The 15,505-nt window shown below is 39.5% G+C and overlaps 1 protein-coding gene across 4 annotated transcripts in view; it reads left to right on the top strand.

Moving 5' to 3' along the window:
* Positions 1-860: 860 nt before the first annotated feature.
* The window catches only part of LOC138755693 (unconventional myosin-Id-like), a 131,179-nt gene continuing 116,534 nt past the window's right edge, over positions 861-15,505 (top strand). The window contains exons 1-3 of one of the 4 annotated variants that reach the window (XM_069922126.1): positions 1,141-1,223; positions 3,151-3,246; positions 6,714-6,922. In XM_069922126.1, the coding sequence (XP_069778227.1) occupies positions 6,802-6,922 (121 nt within the window). In that variant the 5' untranslated portion in view covers positions 1,141-1,223; positions 3,151-3,246; positions 6,714-6,801. Of the gene's footprint in view, positions 1,224-3,150; positions 3,247-6,713; positions 6,923-15,505 lie in introns of all 4 variants that reach the window. The other 3 variants (XM_069922128.1, XM_069922125.1, XM_069922124.1) reach the window with 3 other exon arrangements.

A 15,505-nucleotide genomic window follows, 5' to 3' on the forward strand; every position in this document is an offset into this window, starting at 1 on the left:
TAGGAGCTGGCAAGATGAGGAAGGGGTTGATGGGCACATGGAAGCAGGTGAAGGTGTAAAAGGTGGAGATAGCGATAGAGAATGGGAGGTGATGAGTGGAGATGGCAAAGCTATGCAGAATATGGAATCTAATACGAGAAGAAGGTGATGAGTGGAACCTGAGAAGGGAGGAGTGGTGGGTAGATGGGAATAGTAGGGGGAGGGAGTAGGGAACCTAATGAGTTGAGTGTGTAGATGGAGCCAGGTGGGGTAGGGAGGAAAACTGGTTTACAAAGATCTGTAAGGGAGGGATTTGGATTCCTCTGATCTCCATAATATCAATATGAGATTTTTTAATATATCTACCGGTGTGGGGATGGGTCCTCAGTTCAACATTTTATCTGGAAGAGAGCATCTTCCACAGTATACAGATTCTCCTGCAGAGCCACACATTCTTAGCACCACCCCTTCCACAATGCAGCAGTTCTTCAGCAATGGCTCTCCATGAGTGTAATACTGCCTCAGTAATGCTCTGTCACAGTGCAGTCCAACACACAGTAAATAACACAAGAGGCTGGAGATTGAGTCACTGATCTACAGACTTTTATTCACAAGGACAAGGACCTCATCCTGTGTGAGACCTGGGCTTTCTCAGGAAGGGTCAAGGTGATAGAGGCTTTATACAAGGTCAAAAGTGGGAGGGGCCACAAGTACAGTCACAGGATGGGACGGAACCTGGTAATCAGAAATACAGCAGTTCACCACACAGTTGTCAGCTTATATTGTGTAGTCAGAACTAACAGTTGGTTCAGAAGAAATAGTGACAGGGAAGAAGCAAAAAAATTGAAGGGGGAAATAAAAAACTGAAACTACAAAAATAAAATGAAACCTTTTAATTTAGCATTGCTTTAACAACCCCAAGTTCCTGATTCAATAAGTTTAATGTATGTCAAACAACATTGGCTTGAGGTGTTTGAGGGGAAATTGAACTAACCACATACGGTGACTTGGTGAGTAGCCTCCCACTGATTGGAAACTCAGTGTCTTCCGGATGATTGTAACATTTACCACTGCATTTAGAGGAAGAAGACAGGGCTGAGCTCATACCACTTCCTAAGGAGGACGCTCACGCCCTGCTTTTCAAAGAGAATGGCTGAGCAAGAGAGTTTGGAGTACGGCAAAGCTGATTTCGTCTTATTGGACAATCTTACCACAGAGGAATTCCTGGTAAATTTGAAAGTGAGGTAAGAGCCGAGATGGGGAGGAAACCAATGGGCGAAGCAAAGGGGAATGGAAAGGAGTTCAAATTCTGCTTTCCTCCCAATGAAAGCATACAAAGACAAAAAACAAAGGACATGAGATATGTAAGAAGAGCATTGACGTGGTCCAGTCAGGCTAGGTAGAGGGCACCATATTTTGAGTCTGATCCAGAAGAGAATGTGACAAGATATTGCTGATCAGGGTAGGAGATCAAAGGCTCAGAGGATCTACATTTGTTCTTAAATATCTATCTGGGGAAATTAGTTTTAAAAGGGTCAAATGACCTTTTAATTGTCAACCATGGCTCATAGTTGCTGTTTCTGTGTAAAAATGCAGTTCCAAACTCTGCTCCAGAAACATGTGTGTGCACACTCCACACATGGGTTGTGGGGAATTAGTGGTTGAGTTACCAGACTGTCAGTTAGAGTTCTACACTCTTGATCCAAAGGCATATAATCCTAACATAGCAGCGGAGGAATGTGACCCAAGCTGGGCATCAGTGAACAGGTTGCTTATAAATAACTGGCACCATTGTTGATGGCTCCTTCCATCAATTTGAGAATGGGCTGATTGGGTGGTAATTAACAGGACTGGATGTGCCTGTTTATTTGTGAGTTGAATATACTTAAGCAAATTTCCACATTGGCAGATTAATGCCAGTGCTGTAACTGTACTGAAAAATCCTGGCTGGAGGTACAGATAGTTCAGGTCTTCAGTACTACAGTCGGGATGTTGACTGGACCCATTATAATTACCTGATCCGGAGTTGTCAGCCATTGCTTGACATCATGAAACTTGTAGAAAATAAATTTTGTCATGGTACACATACCAGGAGGGAGTCGAGATAGTTCAAGGTTCATTTTATTGTTGCATAATAATAATATGAGCAATATGTCTTAACCCAATTAACCCCACTCTAAATATCTATAGCAAATATACAGATATCAGATATTTATAAACAGTGTGTATGTGGAAAAACCCAGACCATTACAATATGTGCCCAATATTCAAAAAGAAATTTCCCCCCAAAAAAACCCAGATCAGTCAGTCAAGTAAGTCAGTCCAAAAGCAGTCCACAGAATTCACTCTCAAAGTTCAATGTCCAAGCTCAGTTCTTTAACTGATAACAAAGCATGTCGTATTGGACGTTGGAGAGAGAAATGACTGATGTTGCGTTGTAGTAAACTTATGAATCCTCATTTATGAGGCATGTACATTTGACTCAGCTCTTCAGCTGCCCTCTGCTGTTCCAACTGCTGGATTCTCCCTTTGTTCTCAAAAGTTCCAAGCAATTGACGAGTAAGCACTCAGCTCTACCACAGGTTGCACAGAGTTCTTTGCAGAAATCCATCCCTTAGAATGACAGTCCCCAGTCCAAAAAGTCAGTGCATGGTCCATAACAATAAAAATGCAATTTACATGATATACTTGAACTTTTGCCTGCATTAATGCAGAGTCACCATGAATATTGTCCAGTGTCCCTAACAATTCTGAGAAAGAGAACCAAAACTTTTACTGTAAAAGAGTCCCTTCAGAGGCACTGATTCGCCTCTCATGATCCTGCAACCTCTGCAGCCACACAGACTCCTGTTCAATTGATTCATTTGCAACCTGAGCTTCAGGCCCAAACCTCCGTCGCAGCCAGGAAGTGTTCAGTGCCCGAGGCCCTTTGATGCCCCTTTCTTTCCCTCAGCACCCTCTAGCATCCCAGTTCTGATACCTGGTTTCCACAAGCCAGCCTCCAGCCTGTCTATTGCCTGTGTGGGTCCTTTGACCACATCGACAACAGCCAGCAGCTGAAAGCACAGTGCTGTCATATAATGATCTGAATAATTCAAAAATTGCTCACAATCAGCATGGAACAGCTGTATGAACATTCCACACATGCCCTTGGTATTTCTGCCATCTTAGAGAGGAGTGATCCACTTGCCACGTTTGGCTGGATATGTTGCAAATGCTTCAGCCTCATCTTTAGGATATGGATGATGCACCCTTCCATTGACAAAGGTATGGGTAATCTTGGACTTTTCCCCTCCTCCTATTAATTATTTAATTATCCACCAGGCAGGATTGAAAATATCTGGCCTGATACGCTGGTTGTTGGATAACTCAATTCTATTGTTGTTTCCACTGTTTTTGCTGCTTTGCTACTTTGTATGTAGTTACATATTGAAGCTTTGCCAGATTACTGTTTTAATTTAATGCATGTCCAGTTTTCTCCTGCATAGTTTCAAGTGAAAGAAATTAGTTGCGTTCTTTCTGAGGCAATTGAACCATTTTTAAAATGATGCATGCTCGAATGCAAATGTGGTCTCGTGGAAGCCTTACGGAATCACAGCAAGGACTTCTTCCCCCTTGCAACCCCTGGTCCTGAACCCCACTGGAAATAAAAGCCAACACACCAGCTGCCTTCCCAATTGTATCTTCTTGAAAATTTGCAATAGACAAAAATGCTCGAGAAACTCAGCAGGTCACACGGCGTCCAAAGGAAGAAAATGTCTATAACCAATGTTTCAGGACTGAGCCTTCGTCAAGATATCTTGACAGAGGGCTCAGGCCAAAACGTTGGTTAGATACCTTTTCATTGCTTTGGACGCTGCATGAGCTGCTGAGTTTCTCCAGTACTACAAATACAGCATTTGCGGAATTTCCTTGCTTAACTTGTAAATTTGCCGTTTCATGAACCACATCACCCAGATGTCTCCAAACTCAATCATTTACTGGCTTCTCATAATTTGAAAAATCTATGTTTCTTTGTCTTTCTACTGAAATGAAACACCTCATATTTTTTCATCCTTTAGCCTCTTTCTATTTACTTCACTCACCCATCAGTATTCTAAAGTAGAGTCCTTGTATCCACTTCACAATTCAGTTTCCACTGAGCATTATATAGTTAGCAAAATTGCACACAATATACCCGGTCCCTTCATCAACCTCATTAATGGAGTCAGTAAAAGACAATAGGCCTGAGTAGTCATGCCAAAAATCTTTTCTTTGACTTGGCTTCGCGGACGAAGATTTATTTCTTTTGAGGGGGAGGACGTGGACCTGTCCTTGGGCCTGTGCAAAGAGGTTTTAGGTGGAGTGCAGTGTGCGCAGTACTGGCCCCACCCTTTACACCCATGGTTCGTGTGCCGTGGCCAAGCAAGCTGGGACGTGGCAGCGAGGTCCTTGAGTCGTAGGTTTTATATCGGAGTGACCTTCTCCTATGCAGGTTGCTTAACCGGGCTGAAGAGGCCTGCCTCCCCTTTTAGGTCGAACCATTTCTGGACCAACCCATTCACCGAGCAGTCCAGATTTTAGGATTTTTACTTTTACATTTCAGAAATGCCAAAAATATGTAAAAGTAAAGATCCTAAAATCTGGACTGCTCGGTGAATGGGTTGGTCCATATTTTCAGATATACCAGATTTTCGGACAGTACTTTTAAAATTCAAATTTCAGGAAGAATAAAGAAGAGATGAACAGGTAACTTACTTGTTTATTCACTAGCAAATACAGCTTGCTTCATTTATCAAAACGAGCAGTTTTAAAGAAAAATAAAGTCAACACTTGTCAAAAATATAAACATATTTTTTCACTACAAGAAATTATGTTTAAAAATTAAAATTGTAAAAGAAAAATGAATACAAATTAATTTCTATGTGACAGGATTACCTGTATTAAGCGTAGTCGCTTGTTGTCACTGTGTATCTGTGCCGTTTATGCATGCATTCACACATACACACAAAAGCCCCCTAAATTAAAAAAGTTTGAGAGTCCAGATTCTCAAGTGGTCCAGATTTCTGACATCCAGATTTTGGGACTTTTACTGCACCATGAAAATGATCAGCTCATTCCCACACTGATTATTGCCTTCTAATCAATCCTTTATCCTTCATGACCCCAATAGAACAATAGCACAATAAGGACGAGAGGATTTTAATTTTAAACTTGGAAAAGAGATGCCTGAGAACTGATCCAAGAGAGGGTTTGAGAATATAAATGCTTGGGGCAAAATTAATTTTGTATGTTCTCTAAATTAAATGGTGCAAATTGGTCAAGAGTTCGCAGGTTAAAATTAGTGAAAGGTGACTTCAGCACATACGAGCTAGCTCTTCATGCAGTGAATAATCAATATTGGGAATGAACTTCTGAAAGAGTTATGAAAATGATCATTGACTAGAAGCCTGATGGAGGGTTGGATGGATCTATTAAAGTCAACCATGCAGCTTTCCATCCCAAAAGTTTTCTTGATTTTGCATTCAATGAAGACAGAGACAAGATAAAGGTATACTGTTCAGGTAATAATCAGCTTGAGTATTAAATGCCAGTGGTTTATAAATTTACATGTTTTACTTTGCTAAAGAAGGCTTGCAGATGATATGAAGGTTGGTCGGGTTGAAGGTTGTTTTGTTATCGGTTACAACAGGATGCAGAGTTGGGCAAAAAAGTGGCAGATGGAGATCAATCTGGATAAGTGTGGTAGGCCAAACTTAAAGGAGGAGTACATGGTTGATGGTAGAATACTTAACAGTGTTGATGAACAGAAGGACCTTGGGGTCCAAATCCATATATCTCTTAAGGCTGCCACTCAGGTTGATAGGACAGTTAAGATGGCCTATAGGATGCGAGGCTACATTAATCAGTGGATTATGTTCAGGAGCCTGAGCTAATGCTGCAATTCTATAAATCTTTGGTGAAACCACACTTAGATTATTGTGTTTAGTTCTGGTCACCTCATTACAGGAAAGATGTGGAAGCTATGGAAAGGCTACAGAGAATGTTGCTTGGATTGGATTGGAGCAAAGAAGGATGAGAGGTGACTTAACAGGGAATGTAGCACCGCTAAAGGCAGAGCTGCTGAAAGAAATGCTGCCCACACCAAGCAAGTAAACCAGTACCTGCCATTTAATTAAACCATGCATGTTGGGGAGGCAACAGGCTCGCGGGAGTGATGTCATTATGCTGCTGTGAGGCCTGGCCATTCCCCTGGCAACGCGCTCCTGCAGCTTGGAATTTTCGCGCAGTGAGGGGAAAGCCCCTGTGCTCTGCCGCGCTAGTTGTTTGCTACGGCGATTCAGCCCGTCGTGTGCAGAGTTGACCCAGCCCGATACAAGATCTACAAGATTATGAAAGGCATAAATGTAGCCAGTCAGCATCTTTTTCCCAGGGTGAGAGGACATCTGAACAAAGTGAAGGGAGGAAAGTTTAGGGGGTAAGTTTTTTTACCGAGAGTTGTGGGTACCTGGTAGTGGAGGCTGGAACAATAGGGAGATTTAAGATATGAAAGAAAAATAGAGTAGGGCGGGTTAGTTAATTCTTGTACGTATATGTATGGGTCAGCACAACATTGTGGGCTGAGGGGGCTATATTGTGCTATAGTGTTCTATATTTATAAACAATTTGTATGATTGGGCAAACTTTGAGAAGAATATTTGTTGCCACAAAGCCCATTCAGAGTCAAATTGCATCATTGTTTTCCTCTCCTATAGGTTTGATAAGAATAGAATCTACACCTACATCGGAGAGGTAGTTGTCTCAGTAAATCCATATCAACAGATTGATTTATATGGGAGAGACATGATTGAGCACTACAAAGGAAGGGAGCTATATGAAAGACCACCACACCTGTATGCCATTGCTGATGCAGCTTATAAAGCTATGAAGAGGAGAGCAAAGGACACTTGCATTGTCATATCAGGTGAGAGCCAAGGTTGTCGTAACATCAAGTTAATTTACAGGTGATCAAGGACATCCACACTATGCCATCTGTACAGGGAAGAGCTGGTGTGATATATGTGGTAACTCTTGGAATTAATTTGAGCCAAATTTATTGTGAGTGAGATAGTTTTTATTTTGAATGCGGGAAGGGATAGTAAGGCTAAGGAAGGTTTCAAATAGATTTCCAGAGTACATGCTTTGTGAGACATTCACATTAATTGAAAGTGCCCTCATTACTGATTCAGTAATTGGATGACTCTCCTGGCATAATGATTGAAATCAATGAGGTACTTGTATTAATGACATGAATTAATTGCCTTTTGGTGTATTTTGTGAGGCGTTTTGATTACCTTTGTATGTTGGATTTGCAAAGCGACATTCACTGCTTTTTACTTCACTCAGTTTCTCAATATCAGCCATTGTGTATCCAAGACAAAATACAAGGGATGGGAGTGCTAGAAAGTTTTGGGGATGAACAGGAGGGTAAAGCAGAAGTAAAACACTGTGGCAATAGAAACAGGACCAGGCCATTGAGCTTCCCCAGCCTATTCTATTCTTCACTAATATACAGATAATCTGTACCTTAACCTACGTTGCACATGTACCTGAATATTCTCCAGATTTCTTAATTAGATGCTGGAGTTATACTCACCTTTTAGTTCGATGAAGTTGGACATCGGACTGCAGCGAGTCGTGCGATGCAGGTGAGAGTGGTGAGCAGGAGCCGATTCAGGCAGATCCTACGGATTCATGAAGGACTCAATCACTGAAGAAAATGGAGCTCCGGATGTGGCCTAGTGGAAGGGTCGAGCTGCTTGTGTCGTGGTAGTCCGGCAGTTTTCAGACTTATTCAGGTCATTGCTGGGGTTCCTGGATTGAATGACGAGGACCAAAGGTGGAGCAGCAGGGCCAGTGAGATGTCCGGGTGCAATCGGAAGCTGTGGAGCCTTGCCAGAATTGAAGGACTCAGAAGCGCTCTTCCCTGGATCTTGTGTCGACTATAGAGGTCTGGAGGTTACTTTGTTCTGGGCCCCTTGATGTCCGATGCAGGAGTTCGAGAAGCTCTATGAACTGTGACTGCGTGGTGTATACTCTTCCAATTTCAGTGGACTTTATAACATCTGTTTCACAGGGAGTCATTGAACTTGACTTGGGATGGCGGCGCAAATAATCCGCAGCGGCTTCAGAGATTAGGGGAAGTGTTCTCCATCTGAATGGTGGACATTTTAACATCTTATTTCAACCTGATTTACTGTACCATTTCTAAACTGATCATGTGATACTGTATTGCTGGGCAGCTTTTGTAACTGTAAACTCATTTTTTTGTGTTTCGTTGGTTAGTTTTACTAGACCATAACAATAAAGTGAATCATCCTCATCGTCTAGCAAGACTTTATCATTGCATTTTAGAGGAAGTTTCAAATATCTGCTATCTTCGTATGTGAAAAGAGTTTTCTGATTTCCCTTCTAAATACCCTTCCTCTAATTTTAAGGCCCTTTGTTCTATTTTATCTCACTGGAGGATCTTGATTCTTGGTGGTACACAAATTCAGCATTTATGGTAATTAATAAGCACTTTCAAATATCTTCTATCATTTCTCCAATTGATGAGAATAGCGGTGAGAATAGTTTAATCTTGTTTCTTGGAGCTGAACAATTTTTCATGTTGTCCTTCTAAACACCAATAGTTCATGCTCTTCAGAAACAGTTTAGCTAAAGGCCAAGTTACATCTGGCTCACACATCATTAGGCATTTCAGCGAGAACGTGTCTGGAGTTCTGGCCCTCACTTCGGCCAGGGTCCTCACTCAATTCTTTCTTTTTGAATAAATACAATAAAATGAATAAAAATTAAAATACAATAGTACATTTATGTGTACACACACACACACACACACACACACACACACACACACACACACACACACACACACACACACACACACACACACACACACACACACACACAAAGATAAAACTTCAAAGAGTATAAACTTAGTTCCCTTTCCACTGTAATGGGTAAAAAAAAGCAACTAACAAAAAACAGCTGAGAAGCTTATCCTGAGGGTTACGTATATTTTGTAGTTTTTGGTTCCTACTTTAAATTTTAAAAAAAGCTAAGACTATATCTCATCTGGAAGAGTGAGTGCATCTAATCACATTAGAAACATTTACATCTTATGAAAATAAGACATAAAATATCGCCATGTTAACGTGATAATTAATTTGTTCTAAGCTTAGATAAGACATGAGAAAATAACTGAGAAAATAAGTCTTCCCATTTGAATAAGAAGGCTCTTATAGCCAACAATGTAGAGAAGGCCACAATCTTTTCTACAGGTACAGAAAAACTCATTATGTCTGGGTCAATAACCCCTAAAAGAACAGTTATTGGATTTGGTCGTAGCTTCACCTGAAGTATAGTTAAAAAGATGTTAAAAATTTCTTTCCAATAGATTTCTAATGATGAACAAGAAAACATATGTGCACAAATAGGGTTAATATTAGAAAAACGACTAGCCAATTTATCTTTGGACATGTTAACACGATGCACGATGAATTGGATAAATGAATGTCGGGAACATAAAGAAAAGGTATTTACCATTTTAAAATCTTGTCCTATAGATCCTCAGATAAGGGTCTTGCAAGTTCCAGTTCCCAAGCCGTTTTAATCTTATCATGAAATATTGGTCGTAATTTTAATCATCTATCATTTATAATTTCAATGAACCCTTTCTGAGAGGGAATCAATTGAAAAATTTTATCAACTCAATCTGGTGGATATACAAATGCAAAATTCAATAATATGGTATTTAAGGAATTTCTAATCTGTAAATATCTAAAAAAAAGAGTATTTGGAAAGTCATATTTACTTCCAAGCTGTTCAAAAGACGTTAAACCACCTTCCTTAAATACATTTGGAGAAGAGACAATACCTTTGATTTATATATAAAAAAAGATTGATCATTTATTGATGGTCAAAAAATAATTATGAGAGAGAGCACAAGATAAGACAAAGTGTTTTAAATTTTAAAAACATTCCTAAATTGGAATCAGATTCACAATATATGTTTGAGTATTGGATTAGATGTATTCCTATTGATCTTAGAAAAGCTACATGGAAGAGAGGTACCCTATAAGGAGGCCACTGAACACTGCTGTATAGATTTCAATAATAAATCTGTCCATAATGGACGATCCAATTTGTCAGAATAAAAAAATCAAAAAGTTAGATAATGAATATTAGCAGCCCAGTAATAAAATCTAAAATTACGTAAGGCCATACCTCCATCTTTTTTCAATTCTTGTTAATGAAATTTACTAATTTTAGAGCTACACTCAATTCTTAACACCACTTTTGTTGAATAAAACAGCTGAAACCTGACTTCATTCCATAAGAACATGAGAAGAAGGAGTGGCAATTGGCCATCCAGCTGTCAAGTCTGCAGCAGCATTTAATAAAGTCTTTGCTGATTTGGCCGTGGAGGCAACTCCACTTACACACCTCTTCCCAAAAACCCTTAATTTCCTTCCTATTCAAAAATCTATTTCACTGTGTCTTAAATACATTTAATGAGGCAGCCTCTACTGATTCATTGGGTAGATAATTCCATGGATTCAGTAGACTCTGGGAGAAGCAGTTCCTCCTCATTACTGATTTCAATCTACTCCCCCCTTTCTTGAGACCATGCCCCTTAGTTTGAATATTATCTTCCAGTAGAAACAATCTCCCTGCTTCTATCTTTCCAATTCTTTTTATAAATTTTACATTTCCCCTACTCATCCTTCTAAACTGTCCAAGGCTACTCAACCTTTCCTCGTAACCTCTTTTCTGGAATCAACCAGGTGACCCTCCTCTGCACTGCCATCAAACCCAGTACTGCATATCCTTTCTCCGGTAAGGAGAGCAGTACTTCCCACAGTACTCCAGGTGCGGCCTCACCAATACACTGTACAGTTGCAGCAAAACCTCCCTGATCTTAAATTCAAACACCTGCCACAGTGAGCCAATAATCCACTAACGAATCCTAGCTGAAGAGAGAAACAAGTTTTGCATTCAGTGCACTATCTTCAGAGACTCTTATATCCTGGAGAGTTTGGATCTGGTCCATTCATAATAAAATCATTTAACTGTACATAGAATGATATTTCTGTGACTTCAAACTGATGTATTCTGTGTTGTAATTTCATCAGCTTGGCAGCCTATTTTTGGATATGTCTGGTACTGTTCCTGCTAGCATGTTCTTCTACACTCTTCAAGAAACCTTGGTTACATCCTTGGTATAATGCTAGTGGTGGGAAATATGCCATGCCGCACAATTCAATTCAGCTGTTATAATTAGCTCTAATACACCCATATGCCAGACAGGAATGAGTCTAGTAAATCTTTGTTGCATTCCCTCCAAGGCAAGAACAATATTTTTTTCATAGAAGACCAAATTGAACAGAAATGTGCCTCATGAATATCCTGCAGGTCTATAACGAGTGATCCTTGCTCCTTAACCAGTTGCAGGCCACAATAGCACCATTTCAATACCCTGGGAATAATTTATCCAAGTACACAAAAATGCTGGAGAAGTTTAGCAGGTCATGCAGCATCTTTAGAAAGCAAAAGGCAGACAACAATTTGGGCTTGAACCCTTTCTTCTTCATTTTTATGATGTGGATGAAAAGTTTGCAGATGACACTAAGTTTGTTCAAGCTGTGGATGGCACAGCAGGATACAGATCAGCTTTAGATATGGGCAGAGAAATGGTAGATGGTGTTTAATCTGGAGAAGAGTGGGGTGTTGCACTTTGGGAGGTCATTGTAAGGAGAACATACACAGTAGGACTCCAAAAAGCATTCTGATCTGGCGACCTGTGAGTTCTGGTTCACACATCCATGAAAGTGGCCGCACAAGTAGATAGAGTGGGGAAAAAATCATCCTTGCATTCTTTGGGTATAAAATTAAGGAAGTCATGTTGCAGCTACATAAAACTTTGGTAGCCCACACATGGGGTATTTCATGTAATTCTGGTTTCCTATTGCAAGAAGGATTTGGAAAGGGTACAGAAAGATTTACCAAGATGTTGCCTGGATTAGAGGATTGGAGTCATAAGGAGTTATTAGATAAACTTGGGTTGTTTTCTATGAAGCTTCGGAGGTGGCTGGGCAGTGAGCAGATAGAAACATAAAATAATGAAAGACATTGATAAGATAGAGAATTAGAAATGTTTACCCAGAGTAAAAAATGTCACATACAAGAGGACATGCGTTTAAGGTGAGTGGGAGGGGTGGTAAGGAGTTATTAGATAAACTTGGGTTGTTTTCTATGAAGCTTCGGAGGTGGCTGGGCAGTGAGCAGATAGAAACATAAAATAATGAAAGACATTGATAAGATAGAGAATTAGAAATGTTTACCCAGAGTAAATAATGTCACATACAAGAGGACATGCGTTTAAGGTGAGTGGGAGGGGTGGAAGCTTGGGAAGATTTGCAGTACAAATATTTTAAACAGAGAGTAGGTCCCTGGAAGAGATAGTGGTGGAGGCCAATAGTAGTATTAATGACATACAGATATACAGAGAAAGAGGCAGACAGTATATATCATATGCAAGCAGCTAAGTTTTACTTTAACTTGGGCATCATGTTTGCTCCATATTTGTGAGCCAAAGGGCCTGTTCCTGTAGGGTTCTGTGCCCTCCATAATGTTTGGAACAAAAACACTTTTTTTTCCCTTTATTTTGCCCTGGGCTCCGCACTTTTAAATTTGTAATCAAACAATTGAGATATGATTAAAGTGCACGTTCCAGATTATATTTACATAAATATTTGGTTTGACTATGTAGAAATTACAGCACTTTTATCGAATGGCCAATACTGTTTGTGTCATGTGGCTTCACAGGTGTGTGTGATTACTCATGTATGTTTAATTGCTTCATTGGCATAGGTATAAGAGAGCTAGGCTGGCTTCTAAGTTTTTGATCACCTTTGGAGTCTGCAGTTGCCATTTTTCAACAGGAGCCAATGAAAGTCAAAGAAGCCAATTAAATTTTCAACCTTAAAAGGTTGAAAAACAAGAATAAAACAGTAAAAGACATCACCCAAACCTTAGGATGACCAAAATTGACTGTTTTGAATATCATTAAGAAGAAAGAGCGTACTAGTGAGCTCAGTAATCCCAAAGGGACTGGTGAAAATTCATCAGACAATAGTAAATTCAAAATAATAATTTTTATTAAACTATTACTAACTTACTTCACTCTAAACTTAACCCCACTATACACAAATGTAAAATGTATGTATGTGTGGCCAGATCCCAAACTATTACAGTTTAGGCATAATTCTGAAAAGTCCATTTTAAATTTCAGCATCAAACATCTCATGTCGAACTTCAAAAATTTTAAATTGCAGTTCAGAAGTAATTATGAAACATTTTGAAACAGCCTCTTTAAAACTCAAAACTTTTTTTTTGTCGAGCCATTTTCAGAGCAATGTTTTTTAAAATCTTGCCTAAGAGTTATGGAGTCTGTTTTCCATGACGATTTCTTTCTTAATCAAGAGTGACCTTTTTTTTATAGAAATACAAGGCTGCCCTCTTTTCTTAGAGGCAGTCAGAGTGGCTATTTCTTTTAAAATACCCCTTTTAGTGTTCCTCCTTTTATTAAGGAGAGCACAGACAGCCTTCCTTCTTTTAAAAGAACGGTGGCTGCTTTATTTTCAATCCTATCAATACAGGATGGCTTTCTCTTCTATTGACCCCCTTTGTTTCTGATTTCGACAACATATTTCTTGCCAATCTCTTACGTCACATGGTATGACATCACAACTGCCTTTGAAGTTTTTTCCAAACCTTTTAACATTTTCATGCTGTGACGGATTATGCTATATTTTATATTTAAAGGAGATAAATTGTGGCAAGTTTTTTTTAGTGTAGGTCACAAACAAATACAAACACTTCAAAACAGATCTTATTTAAAATACAGGAGCTCTGCTCAAGCCAGACAGTCCAGGCCTTTGCAAAAACTTTGAAGGATGCCTATTAAGACTTCGCAAGTAGGTATTAATTGGACATGCTATGGAGTAATGGATTATTGTTTTGGAAAGCAACAGATGAATGAACTCATAAGATTGGGTCCAGTGCTGGAGTCTGAGTGCAGTTTGATGTTCTAAGAGGAGCAAGTGGTTTTCTCTGATGGAGAGAGAGAGAGAGTGAATTAATTTCTACAGTTCAGCAGCAGCTGGGACTGGAACAGGACAAGCTGACAAGCTTGTGGAAAAAAAACCATTTTGAAGATGGGTTGTTCCAAGCCCTTGTGGTCCATACAAGAGGAGATAGCTGGCTGTATAATGTTTCACTTGAAATATGGGAAACAAAAAAGAACTCTCTGGTGACGTGAAAGAAAGAGGTTTTCATCTAGAAAATCTTGATGGGGCAAGTTTCTTCGGCAAGACACTGAAGTAGCTGATCGGAAGGAATCAGTTGTGGGTGTCCAACGAGCAACAAATCTCTCTCTGAAAACCAACAAGAACCTTCCTGAGTGGCAACCATTTACCTTTCAAGAACCAAACCCTGGTGAAATTCATAACTGTTAAATTCTGTGCACAGTATAAGAATTGCCCGATACTGGTGGACTTGGAGGAGTGAAAAGTGAGATTGGACTGTGAATCAAATAACTTTTCTGAATTTAAATACACATTATGTACACGTGCACTTAGAATTAGAAGGGGGTTAAGTTAGGTTAAGTTATTCCCATCAATGGTCTGATTGGTTTTTGACAACTCCCACATCATTCTGTAACTCAGTTTTTTTCAAACATCTCCTGAACAAGGAGATAGTGTAAGCCTTGATTACACACACACACAACTCAAGAATGAATTAGCTTGTCATGGGGGTGGTGGAAGAATATTTCTCTGTTCAGAGGTTTGTGATCAGTGGTGCTGGGATCTCTGTTTGTAATATTTTCAAATGATTTGGATGAAAATGTGGATGTTATAGCTAGTAAGTTTGTATGTGACATGAAAATTGGGGGAGTTGCGAATAATAAGGAAGATTGCCAAAGAATACAGCAAGCTACAAATTAGTTAGAAATGTGGGTTACTGCAGACAAGTGTGAGGTTTTCAACTTTGTGAGGTCAAGTTGAAGAGGAGAATTTACAGTCCATGGAGGAATTCTTAGGAATATTGATGTGTTGAAGGATCATGGGGTGGAAATCCAGAGTTCACTCAGAGCTAGCACAAGTGGATAGGGTTTTAAAAGAAGGGTGTGGTATGCTTGCCTTAATTGATCAGGGCATTGAATTTACAAATCAGGTAGTTATGTTTAGCTGTATAAAGTTTTAGTTAGGCCACATTGAAGTATGCGCCAGGATGTTGTCAGGATTGGAGAGTATTAACTACCAAGAGAAGTTGGACAAACTTAGATTGTTTCCTTTAGAGCTCAGAGGCTGACAGGCAATCTGATAGAAGTTTATAAAATCATGTGAGCAATACACAGGATAGTCAAAGTCCTTTTTAACCAGGATGGAAATGTTGAATACTGGAGGTAATAGTTTTAATAAGAGAGGGAAAAGATATACAA

This window comes from Narcine bancroftii, chromosome 2 (genome assembly GCF_036971445.1).
Source record: "Narcine bancroftii isolate sNarBan1 chromosome 2, sNarBan1.hap1, whole genome shotgun sequence".
NCBI classification, from domain to species: Eukaryota; Metazoa; Chordata; class Chondrichthyes; order Torpediniformes; family Narcinidae; genus Narcine; species Narcine bancroftii.